This window comes from Oncorhynchus mykiss, chromosome 30, assembly GCF_013265735.2.
Source record: "Oncorhynchus mykiss isolate Arlee chromosome 30, USDA_OmykA_1.1, whole genome shotgun sequence".
In the NCBI taxonomy this organism is placed as follows: domain Eukaryota; kingdom Metazoa; phylum Chordata; class Actinopteri; order Salmoniformes; family Salmonidae; genus Oncorhynchus; species Oncorhynchus mykiss.
In genome coordinates this window covers 31,622,066-31,643,229 of record NC_050570.1, presented here as the reverse complement: position 1 = coordinate 31,643,229, position 21,164 = coordinate 31,622,066, and the positions used below count along the sequence as shown (strand labels likewise).

Sequence of the window (21,164 nt, the reverse complement as noted above, 5' to 3'; positions counted from 1 at the left end):
AGGAGCAAAATAAATACAGTAGGGGGAGAGGTAGTTGTTTGGGCTAAATTATAGATGGGCTATGTACAGGTGCAGTAATCTGTGAGCTGCTCTGACAGCTCATGCTTAAAGCTAGTGAGGGAGATAAGTGTTTCCAGTTTCAGAGATTTTTGTAGTTCGTTCCAGTCATTGGCAGCAGAGAACTGGAAGGAGAGGCGGCCAAAGGAGGAATTGGTTTTGGGGGTGACCAGAGAGATATACCTGCTGGAGCGCGTGCTGTTGTTACAGTAACCAGGTTTCCATCCACAGCTTTTATGTGAGGAAAAAAATCACGAAAGCTGTGATGGAAAATTCAGTTAAATTTTATAAATGCTGACAGATAATTTGTTATTTCAAAGAAAGGTGGGATCTTTTTGTGTTGGTAAAATGAATAATGGAGAACTGGTGGTGGAAACGCCATATATGCGCAAAATATTGGTTTAAAAACCGTCATATGGAATTAAACTTGGAGTCGTGATGATATGGTGTGGTCCTCCCACTACGTTTTTGTGAAAACATGCAGTTTATCAGGCTACAGATTAAATAATTTGATGAAGCCCGCTATTTGGTGAAACTGACAAGACATTGACAGTAATTTTGAGTTTTGAAGTAGGGTCTTTACCTGATAAAGGCATGATATGATATGTCAGCTAAGTTATCCAATGAGAGCCTTTGTGCAGAACCCACTAAGGTGTTTCAGATGTCAAGTGTTGAAGCAGTATGTAGGAGGGGAATTCCCGAGATGTGATAATTGTGTAGGAGGGCATGGGACATAGGAATGTGTTGTATCGGTGGAAAAAAAATGTATCAATATGTGGGGATGCTCATGTTGCTGGGGATCAGAACTTTCCGGTGCAAGAGAGACCGGTTGAAATTGCCATGGTCAGAGTAGAACAGAAGGTGTCATATGCTGAGGATGAGTAGTAGGCCTAAGCCAGTGGTTCCCATAGTCCCATACCCCTTCAAACATTCAACCTCCAGCTGCATACCCCTTCTAGGACAAGGGTCAGCGCACTCTCAAATGTAGTTTTTTTGCCATCATTGTAAGCCTGCCACACACACACTATACGATACATTTATTAAACATAAGAATGAGTATGAGTTTTTGTCACAACCTGGCTTGTGGAAAGTGAGAAAGAGCTCTTATAGGACCAGGGCACAAATAATAATATAATAATAATCAATCTTTTTGCTCTATATTTAACCATCTTACATATAAAACCTTATTTGTTCATCGAAAATTGTGAATAATTCACCACAGCTTAATGAGAAGGGTATGCTTGAAAGGATGCACATAACTCTGCAATGTTTGGTTGTGTTGAAGAGAGTCTCAGTCTTAAATCATTTCCCACACAGTCTATGCCTGTATTTAGTTTTCATGCTAGTAAGGGCCGAGAATCCACTCTCGCATGGTTGCAAGGGGCGTCAATGTCTTAACAGCTTGTTTTGCCAAGGCAGGATACTCTGAGCACAGCCCGATCTAGAAATCTGTCAGTGGCTTCTGATTAAATTCAATTGTCACAGAACCGCCTGTTGCAATTTCGATGAGGCTCTATTGTTCAGATATACGAATCCAGTTGTTTTGTTTGTCATCCGTTTCGGGAAAGTACCTGCGTAATTGCGCACCCAACTCACTCAGATGCTTCGCTATATCACATTTGGCGTTGTCTGTAAGCTTGAGTTCATTTGCACACAAAAAAATCATACAATGATGGAAAGACCTGTGTGTTGTCCTTGTTAATGCAGACAGAGAAGAGCTCCAACTTCTTAATCATAGCCTCAATTTTGTCCCACATGTTGAATATAGTTGCGTAGAGTCCCTGTAATCCTAGATTCAGATCATTCAGGCGAGAAAGAAATATCACCCAGATAGGCCAGTCTTGTGAGAAACTCGTCATCATGCAAGCGGTCAGACAAGTGAAAATTATGGTCAGTAAAGAAAACTTTAAGCTTGTCCCTCAATTTAAAAAAACGTGTCAATAATTTGCCCTTTTATAACCAGCACATGTAAAAGCGTTACATGGTCGCTGCCCATATCATTGCATAGTGCATTAAATACACGAGAGTTCAGGGGCCTTGCTTTAACAAAGTTAACCATTTTCACTGTAGTGTCCAAAACATCTTTCAAGCTGTCAGGCATTCACTTGGTAGCAAGAGCCTCTCGTGGATGCTGCAGTGTACCCAAGTGGCGTTGGGAGCAACTGCTTGCATGCGCGTTACCGCTCCACTATGTCACTATGTCTCATGGCTTTTGCGCCATCAGTGCAGATTCCAACACATATCGACCACCAAAGTCCCTTTGATGTCATAAAGCTGTCCAGTACTTTAAAAATATCCTCTCCTGTTGACCAGGTTTACAGAAGAGGATGTCTTCCTTTATTGACACCCCCCCCCCCCCCCCCCCCCCCCCCCCCCCCCCCCCCCCCCCCCCCCCCCCGTAAACATAGCGGACATACACCAGGAGCTGTGCCAGGTCTGTTGACACATCCAGCTGTAACGCATAGAATTCACTGGCTTGTATGCGAAGCAGTAATTGTTTCAAAACATCTCCTGCAATGTAACTGATGCGTCGTGAAACAGTGTTGTTTGATGAAGGCATTGCCTGTATAGTTTTTTGGGCCTTTTCTCCCAGCAATGTCCCAGCTATATTCCGCAGCAGCAGAAATAATTAAATAATAGTATGGGGCTTGTCGGTCCTAGCCACTCGGTAGCTCACCATATAAGATGCTTCTAGTCCCTTCTTATTAATGGTATCTTATGCTTTTATACATGTCTTACTACTCGAAAGTCATCTTAATTCTCACTCAAGCAACTCCTGTGGCTTATTTTTAAAATTGGCATGTTTTGTTTCTAAATGTCTGCGCAAGAGTGAAGGTTTCATATATAGGCACTTATAACACTGTGGCTGAGGAAAGGCACTACTCCCAATATAAGTGAACCCCAAATCAATGTAGTTCTCATATTTGCTCCCCTTCGATGATCCAACTTCCCTGTCTGTTGTTCGGTGCTTTACCGGGTAAGGGGGGAGTAGCTCTTTGATTGCATCAGATTCACAACTGTCACTGTCCATGCTAGCTGGGCTAACAACATATGTAGAATTACTGATGCTAGCATTGGATGTGCTCGTGGAAGCAGAACAACTTGTGTCGTCATCAAGTGGAGGTGTAGTACTGCTGGTCGTAGCAGTACTACCAGTAGAGCTGGTATGTGTCTTGTTGGGGTAGGTTCCTTGTTCCATGTCAATCGTTTGCTTATTGGTGAAATCAGCAATCAGACAATATCTTTAAGTAAATCAATCATTCATTTATTAATACAATTGCAGACAGAAGTTGACAACGGGAACATAGCACGCATGTTTCCGAGTAAGTTCTGCAAAATAGGAAAGGGTCCACGCTGCTTTAATATGCTTGCAGTCAACCCCTAGTGATGTAACTGCCTACGTCAACACCTTCTACTCATGAGACCAATCCCATGCATCAGGAGAGACAATAGTTCCAGTGTTTTCTAAGGGCTCAGCATGAATTTTCCACCCCCAAAGTTGCTTTATAGTGGTATGTCTGACTAGTCTCATCTCTTTCACTCCCCTGCAGGGTTCTGTGTCTATTAATCTCTTTTAGCCTTGAGGCGCTTTCTCACAGACACCCTGTTTTGACTGCAATAACTCACACATCTCTGACAGTTTCTTATAAGAAGCAGAGACTAGAAAGGAACTGTGGAACAATATTAAACCTTATAATGCATATATATATTGCTAATCTGTAGTCCAGGACCCTATAAATGCAGTGGGTGAGGGGTCTTATAGCCCTTCCACTTCTATTAATGCAACATAAGCATAATCAATTATTATAATACATCAATCATTTGGTGCAGCCCCTATCATGACCCCAAGGTGAACCCCATCAGTCTCTATGGACAAGGGCCTTGCTTTTTTTGAACCATTTAACAATTATGGCTACATACGGACCGTTAGTGGAATTCCCTCGGGAAAGTAACGGTTAATGTGATTTGAATGTTAATAATTTGACTAGGCTACCTGTATTTGATACTGTGTTGTTATTTCGCTGAACACTAGATGGTTTAATTGTATTTTTGGCAGTGAAATGAGGCTACTCAGGCGAGGAAAAAAACCTCAACCAAATGTCACGATAGGGGCTGCACCATTGGAAAATATAAATGGACTGTTTGAAAATGTGAAGTAATAATATATATATATATATATATATATATATATATATATATACACACACAGTGGGTCAAAAAAGTATTTAGTCAGCCACCAATTGTGTAAGTTCTCCCACTTAAAAAGATGAGAGAGGCCTGTAATTTTCATCATAGGTACACTTCAACTATGACAGACAAAATGAGAAAAAACATCTAGAAAATCACATTGTACGATTTTTAATGAATTTATTTGCAAATTATGGTGGAAAATAAGTATTTGGTCACCTACAAACAAGCAAGATTTCTGGCTCTCACAGACCTGTAACTTCTTATTTAAGAGGCTCCTCTGTCCTCCACTCGTTACCTGTATTAATGGCACCTGTTTGAACTTGTTATCAGTATAAAAGACACCTGTCCACAACCTCAAACAGTCACACTCCAAACTCCACTATGGCCAAGACCAAAGAGCTGTCAAAGGACACCAGAAACAAAATTGTAGATCTGCACCGGGCTGGGAAGACTGAATCTGGAATAGGTAAGCAGCTTGGTTTGAAAAAATCAACTGTGGGAGCAATTATTAGGAAATGGAAGACATACAAGACCACTGATAATCTCCCTCGATCTGGGGTTCCACGCAAGATCTCACCCCGTGGGGTCAAAATGATCACAAGAACAACTACTTCAAGGTCTCAGAGCAAGTGACGTCACCAATTGAAACACTATTTTAGCGCGCCCACCGCTAACTAAGCTAGCGTTTCACATCCGTTACACAGGCCCGTCTGAAGTTTGCTAGAGAGCATTTGGATGATCCAGAAGAAGATTGGGATAATGTAATATGGTCATATGGTCAGATGAAACCAAAATATAACTTTTTGGTAAAAACTCAACTCGTCGTGTTTGGAGGACAAAGAATGCTGAGTTGCATCCAAAGAACACCATACCTACTGTGAAGCATGGGGGTGGAAACATCATGCTTTGGGGCTGTTTTTCTGCAAAGGGACCAGGACGACTGATCCATGTAAAGGAAAGAATGAATGGGGCCATGTATCGTGAGATTTTGAATGAAAACCTCCTTCCATCAGCAAGGGCATTGAAGATGAAACGTGGCTGGGTCTTTCAGCATGACAATGGTCCCAAACACACCGCCCGGGCAACGAAGGAGTGGCTTCGTAAGAAGCATTTCAAGGTCCTGGAGTGGCCTAGATGAAAGTGCTTTGTTTCTGGACATTTTGAGCCTATAATCGAACCCACAAATGCTGGTGCTCCAGATACTCAACTACTCTAAAGAAGGTTTGTTTTATTGCTACTTTAATCAGCACAATAGATTTCAGCTCTGCTAACATAATTGCAAAAGGGTTTTCTAATGATCAATTAGCCTTTTAAAATGACACACTTGAATTAGCTAACACAATGTGCCATTGGAACACAGGAGTGATGGTTGCTGATAATGGGCCTCTGTACGCTTATGTAGATATTCCATAAAAAAATCTGCCATTTCCAGCTATAATAGTAATTTACAACATTTACAATGTCTACACTGCATTTCTGATTAATTTTTATGTTATTTTAATGGACAAAAAATGTGCTTTTCTTTCAAAAACAAGGACATTTCTAAGTGACCCCAAACTTTAGAACGGTAGTGTAATTCTGGAAAGCAAGTTCTATGTGGATGCGTACTGGGATATGATTCGGGTAGCTTACGAGAATAATATTGATGAATATACTGATATTGTGACTGAGTTTATCAGGAAGTGTATACGAGATGTTGTACCCACTGTGACTATTAAAACCTACCCTAACCAGAAACCATGGATCGATGGCAGCATTCACGCAGAACTGAAAGTGTGAACCATCGCATTTAACCATGGCAAGGTGACTGGGAATATGGAAGAATACAGACAGTGTAGTTATTCCCTCTGTAAGGCAATCAAACCATGCACACCTCCAACTCAATCGTCAAGTTTGCAGACGACACAACAGTAGTAGGCTTGATTACCAACAATGATGAGACAGCCTACAGGGAGGAGGTGAGGGCTCTGGAAGTGTGGTGCCAGGAAAATAACCTCTCACTCAATGTCAACAAAACAGATGATCGTGGACTTGAGTAAACAGCAGAGGGAGCACCCCCCTTTCCACACCGATGGGACCGCAGTGGAGAAGGTGGAAAGCTTTAAGTCCCTCTGTGTACACATCACTGACAAACTGAAATGGTCCATCCACACAGACAGTGTGGTGAAGGCGCAACAGCTCCTCTTCAACCTCAGGAGGCTGAAGAAATTTGGCTTGGCGCCTAAAACCCTCACAAACTTTTATAGATGCACAATTGAGAGCATCCTGTCGGGCTGTATCACCGCCTGGTACGGAAACTGCACCACCCGCAACCACAGGGCTCTCCAGTACACCTACAGCACTCGATGTCACAGGAAGGCCAAAAATATCAAGGACAACAACTACCCGAACCACTGCCTGTTCACCCCGCTATCATCCAAGGCCATTCGACTGTTAAATAGCCATCACTAGCACATTAGAGTCTGCTGCCTATATACATAGACCTGAAATCACTGGCCACTTTAATAAATGGAACACTAGTCACTTTAATAATATTGACATATTTTCTATTACTCATTTCATATGTATATACTGTATTATATTCACTGTATCTTAGTCTATGCCGCTCTGACATTGCTCGTTCATATATTTATATGTTCTTAATTACTTTACTTAGATGTGTGTGTATTGGGTATATGTTGTGAAATTGTTAGATATTACTTGTTATATATTACTGCACTGTCGGAGCAGGAAACACAAGCATTTAGCTACACCCGCAATAACATCTGCTAAACACATGTATGTGACCAATAAAATTGCATTTGATTTTGAACTGCGCTCGACAGGTGTTTCTTAGGCAGCCCAATTTTTTTCTCTCACTTTTGACCAATCAGATCAGCTCTGAAAAATATCTGATGTGAAAAGATCTGATGTGATTGGTCAAAAGACCAATTAGTGGAAAAAATATCAGAATTGGGCTGCCTGTGTAAATGCAGCCATAGGAAATAGAAATATAATTAATGTTAATTTGGCTGAGTTGCTTTGTAAGTGTCTATTTTAAACACAGACAATACTTCAAACTTACAAATAGTGCCATGATGAACCACAAATACATTAGCATTTGTCTGACAATATAGTGCGGACAATAGAAGGGTGAGGAAGAGGAAACATTTGTTGGCCTGCATCTTCATAGGTATCAGGAGGAGTGGTATTTGCAAACAGCCACAGGAGGGCAGTATTATGTTTTATAAAAAATTCTGACATGCTAGGACCAACTAATTCCCCAAAATAGGTTATATTGAGATTTTTATTCTCTGCACCAGATGAACAGGCTGTGCCATTCTGTTGGCTTTTCACTCTATTCAAACTATGAGCTATTGTCCAATGGCTTTGCATGTTTGCTCATTCATACCTCAGGTAAAAAGCATTATCACTCTTCGTGAGACAGAGGTCAGTGGTTATACACCACATTTCACAGAGATCATTGCTCATATGCGAGAAATGGTTCCTGTGACAAACTGTGCTTAGTAAATGAACGACTAGTTAACAGAGTAGAGCCAAATATGCCAAAGGCACATCCCTTGGCTGGCTCACGATAAAATAGAGTGTGGTTTGACCTTGCATCTGCAATGGTTTTGTCAAAATCGAAGCCAAATGTATTTTTTCCCTTACTCTTCGGGTTTATATTAAAATGTGAAGAATTAATTTTTCCTACAAAGCTCCTTTCCTCTTTTTAGCCAATTCTCAAAGTTACTTTTTTTTCTTTTCACTGACCTGATAAGTAGGCTACTACAGGATAGCATACTATACTAGCTATAGTATTACTTTTACTTCACAGAAATTCAAATATATCATGTTATTTTTATTTTCTTATTCATACATTTTTTTTCTCCCTGTCTGAGATGTCAGCCTACCCTAAACCCAAACATTGAACACAAATAAACATAAAATACATGCAGGCCTTTCACCTTCATCATACATATGTATGAGATGTAAAATGATTTTAGCCCTTTGAGCGTTAGCTTGTCAACTCTCAGAAGCGGCACATCAGTGTTGCCGTGAAGGTATCAAGGTGTTCCATAACAAAGTTTCCTCCCCTCCAGTCACAGGTGCCGGCTAATTAGTGGCAAATCCACTCTGAAATTTGTGTTGTACCCTTCCGTATAGCATTTACCTCTCTGTGGAGAGATGATGTTTTGCTTTGCTGTGATGTCTGTTTGTTCAGAGATGTCGAGGTAGGTACATATATGCAGGAAATAATGTCAATATCCTCTCTAACACAGACACACATGTTTGTTTGACTATCCTTGTGGGGACCAAACAAATTATTCCCATTCAAAATACTATTTTCTTTAAAACTAGCCCCTAACCCTAAGTTGAACCCTAAACCTAACCCCTAAACCTAAAATAGTGTTTTGCCTTGTGGGGCCCTGCAAAATGTCCCCACTTATCAAAATGTGCCCTGTTTTACTATCATTGTGAGGACTTTTGGTCTCCACGAGGATAATAAAACCAAAAATAAACATGCAGACTTGCTTCCTTCCGTCCCTCTCCTCGCCCCAATTTGGGCTTCAACCAGGATCACCACTCCACAAAACCTGCAGCCTTTCCAGTGCATGGCAAACAACTACATTGAGGTCTCAGACCGAGTGACGTCACTGATTGAAACGTTACTAAGCACGCACAGCGAACAAGAACAACGAACAAGATAGCGAACAAGATAGTTACATAGACATGCCAGATGATAACTCTGGGAGGCTGAGAGCATATGGAACATTTTACTATTAAACTTTTTTAAAACGTTAAATATAGCCCCCTTGCAGAAATCTACATTTGTATTTTTTCTACATGTTATGTCAATGGCATGAATAGAGAAAACCAAGGAACAAGACCTTGATGGGAGAGAGAGAGAGAATACTTCTGGCATATCTTTAGACAGTTTTAGATTTCTGATGCCCGTCTAATGCTTTCCCTTGACCAGGGCTCCACTACTCGGGCCAATGTTTTTTTGGCAATACAATTGTTCCCTGATTGCCTGAACGAGGTGTGTAGACAAGTAGTTGAGCGCAAGGAGAAACAGTTTCGTGCATGTGCTCAAATATGTTTTGTGCGCACGCAGAGTTAGCAATTCGCGTGTCCGGAATGTCTATAATTTTTTATTTGTGCATGCGTTGAAACATTTTGTGCTTGTGCAGGTGAAGCCTACAGGCATGCACATATTGTTTTCCTCTCACGATTTAGAGGATACAAGTCTGCAACGTAACGTGCAATCGAATCATTTGGGTTCACGCCTTAATGTCTGTGTGCACGAACCAGCCTTCCCTTGTGTTAGACTTGGCATCAATAAAACGCCATAGCTCCAACTTGGTTGGTCATGGTTTTCTCAACTAAAAAAACAACAACATTGGAAAATGCTGCTGGAAGAGTACAAACGTTGGCCTTTAATATGAATAATTAATGTCATATTTTAACTTCCCCTGACATCCCCATAACAATAATCTGTTATGAATTAGATCGTTTTATTAGCCTATATTGTGTGTGTCTAATGACAATGTGCAATCTGTTTTTACCAATAATTATACTTGCACTTGAATGACAGCAGGGCCGCAACTGTCTCTTCGTCTCCAATGACAGCATTAATCTCTTGATTGATGTAGCTAGTCTACCTTGTACCCTCCTCCTATCACAAGACCCACCCCCAAAATGAAGTTCTTAGTGAAAAGGGGGATAGGTAGCCTATTTCAAACTTTTAAGCGATAGTAGTGGACTCACTATCCATAAACTTGGAAAATTATGTAACCTGACAACTGACGTTGTTTTCCAAGGACGCGGTTGTGTTTTAATGATTTTCAAAGGAAAGGAAAGGATACATTTCGCATCCATTCGAACCGCTGCAAGGCAAGCTACAACTTCCAACAAAGTTTACTTTGACATTTCTGGAGATTCTGCATGGTAGGCTACGTCAGAAGTTTTACACGTTTTCCAACCTGTTATGCTAGCGTATAGCAAGAAAAAGAAAGAATTACGTTAAGCCTACATAGTACATTGTTTTATGAAAATCATTTTTATAATGTACACAACTCTGACTCTGAAGCAAATAATTAGTATGTCCGCGGCTCACAGCCCCTCACTGGATACAAAATACGGCACGTTTTATGTCTGTTGTTTGATGGACAGTATTTTTGCAAGTGAAATTTGTTGTCGACTGTGTTACACATTCGCAAACCAAAAAGTGCTTTGGCTTTTGTTTTGATTGTTTATTTGATAACACGGCACAGTGCTGCGCAAAATGTTCTTCCGATGAGTACACATGAAATTCAGCATTATGGCTGTTTTTCTTATCTACTTGTATGACTTCCCATGCTGTCATGGCTAAACAACTGTCCCAACAGCTATTTGCAAACATAACATGTTGAGTATATGGAAACATGCTCTCAAAACCAAATACACATGGCAGTTGCATGGTCTTTCCACACACCTACAGCTACCTATCCCCTCTCAATTGATGTCATCATTGTTGCTTCAAATAGGCAATTAATGGTTTATAACGGTCTATAACTAAAACACCATAGTAATGCAGGCTTTATGATATTAGGTTACATTTGTATTAGACTAGGGTATTTATTTGTGCAACCTTTGATTTAGACAACAAGGTCAGAGGATCACTGTTGGGAATTAAGTTCAAAGTTACACTACTGACCTGCCATAAACATATAGCATCTTCGTGCTGAACATCAATCTTCTGTGTTATTTTGTTGTGTATCCCTGCCTTCAACAAGTTGTGTTCCAGTGTGACGTCACTGATCTGAAAGCAATGCATGATACAAACTTACTTCCGATAGGATGTGAATGCCTTTACAGTAACGATTGGCACGTTTGCAGTATGCATGTACAGTATCTTCCTTTGGTTTGACTTCTCACGAACTAATGCTGATTTTGTCATTTTAGGAGCCGTTTTCAGAAACCCGTTTATGCATCATAATAATGTTATTGACTCTTGATGAAAGTGGACATACAGTAACTGTTTCCCTTGTCATGATGAAATAATATCCGAGATATAGTGCATCTGATATGGGAAAAGTCGTGATTAATGTCGTTATAAAACATGAGCTAAAAAAAAAAGCTTTTGATTTCAAATTGAGCTCTGTGTCAGAAAGCTGATTTAATTGCTTTCTAAAGACTTGCTTTAAGGGAGTTCCGAGGATGATTAGTATTGTGCAGCTCTGAAGGGCATGGTAGGTAGAGTCTGGGGCATGATAGACTGTGTTAATCAGGTGACGCTAAGCCCATTGTACTGCATAACGAGACATACTTATGTTTGATAGCAACTATAGCTTTGTGCCAATGTTTTGAATGCTATATTTTTGATAGCTTAGCTTTTACCTGTGTTTAATAGCTATGTTTGATAGCTGAGGTAAGGGCTTGTACCTATTCCATGGTGTCAGAAGTATGAAGACGGGTGAGAGACCTGTGACTCATGCCTTAGGTGAGGTGATGAAAACACACAAGGTGGGGCCGTGCCTGATAACAAAGCATGCCCTCAGTCTCTATATCAGTGAATAACTGAACTGACTCAGAGAGAGAGAGAAAAGCAGAGCCAGGGAAAATTCCTTGAATATGTGCTTGTTGGTGCTTGTGTGTATGTACTTAGTTGTGACTCACTCTTATAGATCACAAATACTGTCAAGGGCCGGGAATTGCCATGGACCTCACAATATTATATTATCATGATACTTAGGTGCCGATATGATATATATTGCGATTCTCACGATTCCATATGTATTGCGATTCGATACTATGATTTTATTGCGATTCGATGTTCCAAACATATTGCTCACCATATGTCTTCTGCGGAGGGATAAGAGAGAGCCATGAGAAAACGAGTTACGAACAGTCATGGAATAAAATAGCTGAAAACAAATTGTCTCCCTATTTAAAAAATACATGTAAGATGAAGAACAGGCTATGAAGGAAGAATACTGGAGTTTTGGTGCCGGTACAGCCGACTAGCACAAAAATAATATTGCGATATTGTCAAAACGATACAATATATTGTCAAAAATAATATCCCGATATGTAACTATCGACCCCCCATCACTAGTGTATGAGCGGAAGGTCTGGCTGTATGTGTGTGTATGTGTATGTGTGTTGGATGTGGGTTCACTCACTCAGGGGTCATAGGCATAGTAAATAGTACACAGATGGATGGGGAGAGTGTGCAGCTGGTCAGTCCCGGTCACGCACACACACACTCACACATGCATCAAGACTTGCGTCCCTAGTGTATCCTTGCATTGACACTTGGCATTGCACTTCCACAAGAGGGGATGTGGGGAGGGAAGATTGGTCTCTTCTGAACGACCACATTTTCTATTATAAACAAGTGGAGTTACTCTAGTCTGCATCATCGGTGTCTTACGCAATTGAGAAATGGAACGTTGTTTAGTCTGAAGAACCAGCCAGCCTACTTCAATCAGTGAAGTCGTGAAGTGACAGCAGACAAATGTGTCATTTTAGGTTATGAAACTTCTCCGTTTTCTAGTGCAGAAACGTAGTTCGTTTTCTGGAGGGGTCGTTATCCAGATGGACTAATGTCCAGATGGACTAATGAACTGAGATTAGGTGGTTGGGGATGCTCATTCAGACACATTAGTCGGATTTAATAGGTGACTTCTGCTTGATCTGGCACAAGAGTGGCCGAGCATGCAAGTAACTGGTCTCTGGGTGGTTTGGGACTGGCAATGGACATCCTTCATTACACAGCCTTTTCCCTCCTTTGTTAGATAGGAGGGACTTACATTAACAGCCCTATTACACCGTTGATTCATAGTCCGCCTACTAGGGACGCCTAAAACTCATAGAACTGTTTTAGTATCATTTTTGCATTAGGCCTAGATGTGACCAAGGGCCATATGTTTCAAGCGTCTCAGAGTAGGAGTGCTGATCTAGGATCAGTTTGGCCTTTTAGGTCACAGTTAATACGATTACATGGACAGGCTTGACTGATCCTAGGTCAGCACTCCTACTCCTAGACGGTTGCTACATACGGCCATAGTAGTACGTTAGTTAGTTCGTTCGTTCATCTCAGTAACAACTATGCCTGTTTCAGAAACCTCGTGGCATTTATGCTCCCTCTGACGCTGCAAGAGTGTATGGTACTTCATAGCTACTTATTATGTTCAGTCTGGGTTCTGCAGTGTTTCTAATATGTTTTCCAGAGCAGCTTGGAGTGAAATGGTTGCTCTGCTTGGACGGACGGCTGGAGTTGAAAGAGAAGTCACATGAGGTGATCCTACCGTTACGGCAACAAAAAGTCTGTCAATTTCTCGTGTCGGATTGAATCCAGAGTCCAGACCCATGCAATCAACCAATAGAATGGTTGACTTGACTCTTTCACGATAGGCTGGGCCAGTGTTTTTCTTCCCTCTGGCAACAATTAGGCATAATGAAAGTGCTGCTGAACCAACTGTCACAACCCTCAATCTGATCTCTGGGAGCAAGCAAAACCCTTCAGTCTGTTTATCTTTCTCAGCACTTTCTCTTGTTTCGCTCTTCTTGCCCTAGGCCACTCTGTGCTCTGGTGTCGCAAAACAGTTCAGCCCTGGCCTCAACGCTGTGTGAATAATATCTTGTCATCTACTTTCCCTTTGATATGGTCTTTGTCCTAGAGAGGAGAATGGAGGGACACAGTTTACCTCCACATGAAGGGGGAAGAGGGGCGTTGGGAAAGGGGCCCACAAGTCAAAAGAAGGCACTAGCCCCGCCCAGCGAGCTGGAAGTGTAATATTTGCCGTGATCCTCCAAAATGACTTCCCAGCCCACGCAGCCGCCAGGGTCTGAAAGGCCCTTTGTTCCAGCCGCTGTTTGCACTGTGGAGCACAGCGGTGCACCGTAGCCCTCCTTAGGCTTCCGTCCGTCCAGCTCTCCTCCCATGCACTCTGCTGCGGGAAGGTGAAGAGGTGTGTGAAGTCGGAAAGAGACAGAGATGCTCCATCTGTGACATGACCACATCTCTCTCACTCGGATCTCATCACTGGCCAGGCGGTCACATCAGATGACCAGCATGTCTTCTTTCACCAGACTTGAAAACAACCGACGGCCACCATGGTCTATGAGCGCTGCTGGCTACTGGCCCAACTATTACATTTCCCATAGGGTAGATTCTGAACTCATGTTGCTTTAAGGTGGGTTGGCAGGTAAATCTAAGGGGAACAAACATTAACATTTAAATACGATTCTGACGTTGACACGTCAGATCATCACGTGATAAGGCAGACAGTACATACAGAGTAGAGAAATACAGCGCACAATGCATTCATTAAGTCTGTGTTGGCTCGACAGAGCGAGGAAACCAATGGGGCTGGCCCGTCAGGACTCTGCACTGGGGTCCTAATCTGAAGGGCTTTACTGCAGTGTTGCATTCCTGTGTGTGCTGCATTATTGCTCTATTGTTCAGAGAATCCACTGCTTTTGTAAGGTAATCCTAACAAGTCAATGAGCTATGAAAAAGGTTTTTCCCTTTTTTGACTGATGTTGTGATAGTGATACTGAGGCAGGCTTATTGTTCACTTATTATTTTACAAAATATTTCAACATCTTACTTTTTAAAGAGAAAAAGTTCAATCTGCTCATAGTCTGTTTGAAGAAGAAAAAAACGAACAAACAGTTTCACCCGAATATAACTGAATAATAACAAGGCCTGTCACCATGTTGAAAAATATCCAGGATAAATTACATTCAAAGCATATTTTTGATCTAGCTGGTCCCCTACCTTATATGCTGTAGCCAACTTTTCTATAGTTGTCGAGCCATACATACTGTATCATTGGCATGCCAACAAATGGACACCGAGAGCATTTGGCTAAGACACAGACAGACTGGACCACCAGTCTAATTCCAATGCCTTTGTGTTTGTGAAAATGACTGACAAGGTTGTTGTTTTTTAAAGACTGATTTCACGTGGATGACACACAGTTGTTGCATTGTTGTTACCGGTTTTGACATATCAAAGCTTTGAGTTGCAAAATGTCGAGAACCTGTGGTTTAGAACTACAATACAGACACATTTAATTAAATATAATGGTAAAAATACACGTTTTTTGATTAATATTATTCTGTTTTATCGGGACATATGATCCGTTTGATTATCCATTCATTAATTTGAGAGCATTTATTGTTATTGTGTTAATATGAGGAACAATAGCAATTGAATGAATTGAGACCGTAAGGATGTTATGGTCCTTAGCCCTATTAGAGAGGGTGGGCTAGCAGTATGTGAGCTTAGTTAGCCCTGTCAAGTTCAACAGTTCAGCCATGGTCATGCTGATTAGCAGCACGGTCAACCCCACCACCGCTAAGCAGTTTAGCCAAGACCCCGGTGGAGGATCCAGTCTTTCCCAACGATCTCAATTAAACTGTGTGAAATCACCCCCAGACCATGTTCAGAAAACAGGGTTTTCAAACACCCACCAGCCACCCAGCAATTCCTCGACCCTCAGACACCCCTCTTTGACTGACCGGGCATGGGCTGTGGTGGGGTAGGTGGGTGGCCGGTATGGGTACCAAAAACAGGGACCTTAAGAACTCACATGACATCTAATTATCCCTATGAGATTAATCCTCCTGGTCTCCAGGCCGCTGTCTTCCCTCTTTCTCCCCTCTCTCACGTCTCTTCTAATCAGTCCAACAGGGAACTAGATCCTAATGCCCCTTCTGTTACTTACCACTTCTGCGTCCCAAATGGCACCCTATATAGTGCTTTACTTTTGATCTGGGCCAATAGGAGTATGGTCAAAAGTAGTGCACTATGCAGGGAATAGCATGCCATTTGAGACACACACTCTCTCTGACTCTGCTCTGGCCATGCTGAACGGTTATGCACCACATTTCTCTGTCTAACTCTCTCTCTACTTCATCTCATTCACTTTGCAGCAGGCACTTCTGTGAGGTTTCTCTCTACTGACGGACTGTGAGGTGAAAGAAGAGTTGTCCTTGTGAGGAACCAGGAGGAAGGGAAGGCCGGCCAGTGACCACATCCTGTCCTCTTCTGGAGAAGCTGTAGGCCAGTACTACAACAGTACGACTACAATACTCTGATGGCAGACAGACCCATTCTACCCCTGTTGCTTCTGGCATTCTGCTGCTCAGCATTTGCAGGTAAGTTATGTTTGGCTGCATATCTGTAGACACAAGGATTTGAATGATATATTACAGGCTATACTTTTTATTACAAGTTTTCTCAGAAAGATAAGAATAAAGGCTTTTGGTAATGCTGTAGCAATCATTGAAATGGAAACGGTATGTTTAGAGAGAGATATTTTTCTGTTTGAGGGAGTACACGTGCATGCTTCATTCGATTGAGGCTTCACTGTGGAAGGCAGCCAAACAGTGGAATCACTCGTAGGAACTGGAAGCACACTTTGCACTCCAGGCCTCGTCAGGACGAGCCTAGTGTTGCCTGTTTTTGTCAGACAATCACAAATCGGTACACACTTGGGGAATTTCCACTGTCTCCCCCAGCAGGCAGGCAAGCCTCCTCAGAGCAGAGAGTGGTTGTCAGTGCTTTGAGACTGAGGCAGGGTTGAGGCAGGGCTCAGCCAGGGTTGAAACAGGACTGAGGAGGCAGGGCTCAGCCAGGGTTGAAACAGGACTGAGGAGGCAGGGCTCAGCCAGGGTTGAAACAGGACTGAGGAGGCAGGGCTCAGCCAGGGTTGAAACAGGACTGAGGAGGCAGGGCTCAGCCAGGGTTGAAACAGCACTGAGGAGGCAGGGCTCAGCCAGGGTTGAAACAGGACTGAGGAGGCAGGGCTCAGCCAGGGTTGAAACAGCACTGAGGAGGCAGGGCTCAGCCAGGGTTGAAACAGCACTGAGGAGGCAGGGCTCAGCCAGGGTTGAAACAGCACTGAGGAGGCAGGGCTCAGCCAGGGTTGAAACAGCACTGAGGAGGCAGGGCTCAGCCAGGGTTGAAACAGCACTGAGGGGGCAGGGCTCAGCCAGGGTTGAAACAGCACTGAGGAGGCAGGGCTCAGCCAGGGTTGAAACAGGACTGAGGAGGCAGGGCTGAGGCATGGTTGAGGAGGCAGGCCTGAGGCTGGGATGAGACTGGGCTGAGGCAGGGGTGAGGAGGCAGGACTGGGACGGAGGCCGCGCTGAGGAGGCAGGGCTCAGACCGGGAGATTTGCATTAAGAATGTTTTGACAGCTTCAATCTTATAGCAGGTCTAGAATGCCTCCACATTTATCTGCCTTCAGACAAAGCCAAAAGCACAGTGATTTATAGCCATTTGGCAAGGCAGACCACCGCGAGAGAAGAGAAAAACAACAACAAGCAAACAAATAGGATGAAGCTTTGTAGGAAGAGTGTTGGATGTTGAGCCCAACATTGGGTCCCACTTTAATAACCAAACTTCATAAACTCCTCCTAAGACCTATGTAGATTCTTCAGAAATCATTCATAAGTGAATGGAAGGAATTACCTTGTATGTAATGACTATGCTTGTCAATGATTTGTGAAGCATTTATCTTGTTTTTATTAAGAATTGATGAATGCCCTATACGGCCTGTAATGTGTGATCTAACATAAAAAAAACATAGTTTTGTATTGTGAGTGCCTGAAGTGGAACATTTTGATGACAACCGTAGGAAAGAACTTACTAACACATCAGCTTCGACTACAGCCTATTCTCTGTAGGCAGTAGCCACTCTCTCCAGAGACTTGATGTTGACCATATAGCGAACAATAGCGGTCCAGGCAGTATCTGCTCTGAGTGGAGCAAACACTATCTCTCCCACATTGACACAATGAGCTCACGCACGCATGTTTTCCACTAAATTCCTCCACATGCACTCGGCTGCCAGCATTGTTGCATTTCAGAGTGGTGGAAAAAGTTCAAAATGTTCATACTTGAGTAAAAGTAAATATACCTTAAAGCTGCAATATGTAACTTTTCGGGCGACCTGACAAAATTGACATAGGAATGTGAGTTATAGATCTGTCATTCTCATTGAAAGCAAGTCTAAGAAGTGGCAGATCTGTTCTATGTGTGTTACTTCTGTGCTTCCCGTTCTGAAGTGACATTTTTACGTCTTTTACTTTAGGTTTTGTACACCAGCTTCAAACAGCTGAAAATACTATGTTTTTGGTCATGGAAAATATATTTTATAGCGGTTTAGATGGTACAATGATTATTAAATCAAACTTTATTGGTCACATGCGCCGAAATCAACAAGTGTAGTAGACCTTTACCGTGAAATGCTTACAAGCCCTTATCCAACAGTGCAGTTCAGAGTTAAGAAAATATTTACCGAATAAACTAAAGTGAAAAATAATACAAAAGTAACACAATAACGAGGCTATTTACAGGGAGTACCGAGTCAGTGTGTGGGGGTACAGGTTAGTTGAGGTAATTTGTACATGTAGGTAGGGGTAAAGTGACTTCATAGATAATAAACAGTGAGTAGCAGCAGTGTACAAAACAAATGGATGGGGGGGTCGTCAATGTAAGTAGTCCGGTGGCCATTTGTGGCTTGGGGGTAGAAGGTGTTAGGGAGCCTTTTGGTCCTAGACATGGTGCTCCGCAACCGCTTGCCGTGCGGTAGCAGAGGAAACAGTCTATGACTTGGGTGACTGGAGTCTCTGACAATTTTATGGGCTTTCCTCTGACACAGGCTATTGTGTAGGTCCTGGATGGGAGGAAGCTTGGCTTCAGTGATGTACTGGGTCGTACGCACTACCCTCTGTAGCACCTTACTGTCAGATGCCGAGGATCCAGTTGCAGAAGGAGGTGTTTAGTACCAGGGTCCTTAGCTTAGGTGTTCCTTTTGTCCAGGTGGTAAAGTTCAGTGTGGAGTGCGATTGAGATTGCGTCATCTGTGGATCTGTTGGGGCAGTATGCGAATTGGAGTGGGTCTAGGGACCCGGGAGGATGCTGTTGATGTGAGCCATGACCAGCCTTTCAAAGCACTTCATGGCTACTGATGTGAGTGCTACGGGACGGTAATAATTTAGGCAGGTTACCTTCGCTTCCTTGGGCACAGGGACTATGGTGGTCTGCTTGAAACATGTAAATATTACCTATGATGAAAAGTACAGGCCTCTCTCATCTTTTAAGTGGGAGAACTTGCACAATTGGTGGCTGACTAAATACTTTTTTGCCCCACTGTACGTACATACATACATACATACATACATACATACATACATACATACAATTGAATTCAGAAGTTTACATACACTTAGGTTGGAGTCATTTAAACTTGTTTTTCAACCACTAACAAACTATAGTTTTGGCAAGTCGGTTAGGATATCTACTGTCTGCATGACGCAAGTAATTTTTCCAACAATTGTTTACAGACAGATTATTTCACTTATAATTCACTGTATCGAAATTCCAGTGGGTTATAAGTTTACATACACTAAGTTGACTGTGCCTTTAAACAGCTTGGAGAATTCCAAAAAGCATGCTTTAGAAGCTTCTGATAGGATAATTGAAATAATTTTGAGTCAATTGGAGATGTACCTGTGGATGTATTTCAAGGCCTACCTTCAAACTCAGAGCCTCTTTGCTTGACATCATGGGAAAATCAGCCAATTTCCAAATGTCCAAATGCCTGAAGGCACCACGTTCATCTGTACAAACAATAGTACGCAAGAATAAACACCATGGGACCACGCAGCCGTCATACCGCTCAGGAAGGAGACGCATTCTGTCTCCTAGAGATGAACGTACTTTGGTGAGAAAAGTGCAAATCAATCCCAGAACAACAGCAAAGGACCTTGCTGGAGGAAACAGGTACAAAGTATCTGTAGTCACAGTAAAACGAGTCCTATATCAAAATAACCTGAAAGGCCACTCAGCAAGGAAGAAGCCACTGCTCCAAAACCGCCATTGAAAAAGCCAAACGACTGTTTGCAACTGCACATGGGGACAAAGATCGTGCTTTTTGGAAAAATATCCTCTGGTCTGATGAAACAAAAATAGAACTGTTTGGCCATAATGACGTTATGTTTGGAGGAAAACGGGGGAGGTTTGCAAGCCGAAGAACACCATCTCAACTGTGAAGCACGGGGGTGGCAGCATCATGTTGTGGTGGTGCTTTGCTGCATGAGGGACTGGTAGACTTCACAAATTAAATGTCATCATGAGGATGGAAAATTATGTGAATACATTGAAGCAACATCTCAAAACATCAGTCAGGAAGTTAAAGCTTGGTCGCAAATGGGTCTTCCAAATGGTCAATGATTCAAGCATACTTCTTAGGTATTGGAGTGGCCATCACAAAGCCCTGACCTCAATCCTATAGAAAATGTGTGGGCAGAACTGAAAAGGCATGTGCGAGCAAGGAGGCCTACAAACCTGACTCAGTTACACCAGCTCTGTCAGGAGGAATGGGCCAAAATTCACCCAACTTATTGTGGGAAGCTTGTGGAAAGCTACCTGAAATGTTTGACCCAAGTTACACAATTTAAAGGCAATGCTACCAAATACTAATTGAGTGTATGTAAACTTCTGACCCACTGGGAATGTGATGAAAGAAATACAAGCTGAAATAAATCATTCTCTCTTCTATTATTCTGACATTTCACATTCTTAAAATAAAGTTGTGATCCTAACTGACCTAAGACAGGGAATTTTTACTAGGTTAAAATGTCAAAAACTGAGTTTAAATGTAGTTGGCTAAGGTGTATGTAAACTTACGACTTCAAATGTGTATATATATATATATACAGTGCCTTGCGAAAGTATTCGGCCCCCTTGAACTTTGCGACCTTTTGCCACATTTCAGGCTTCAAACATAAAGATATAAAACTGTACTTTTTTGTGAAGAATCAACAACAAGTGGGACACAATCATGAAGTGGAACGACATTTATTGGATATTTCAAACTTTTTTAACAAATCAAAAACTGAAAAATTGGGCGTGCAAAATTATTCAGCCC

The 21,164-nt window shown here is 42.2% G+C and overlaps 1 protein-coding gene across 1 annotated transcript in view; it reads left to right on the top strand.

Moving 5' to 3' along the window:
- The first annotated feature begins 9,930 nt into the window (after positions 1 to 9,930).
- LOC110521712 (transforming growth factor beta receptor type 3) overlaps positions 9,931 to 21,164 on the top strand; it is a 129,740-nt gene continuing 118,506 nt past the window's right edge. The window contains exons 1-2 of the mRNA XM_021599505.2: positions 9,931 to 10,179; positions 16,159 to 16,383. Of these exons, the coding sequence (XP_021455180.2) occupies positions 16,323 to 16,383 (61 nt within the window). The 5' untranslated portion in view covers positions 9,931 to 10,179; positions 16,159 to 16,322. The remainder of the gene's footprint in view (positions 10,180 to 16,158; positions 16,384 to 21,164) is intronic.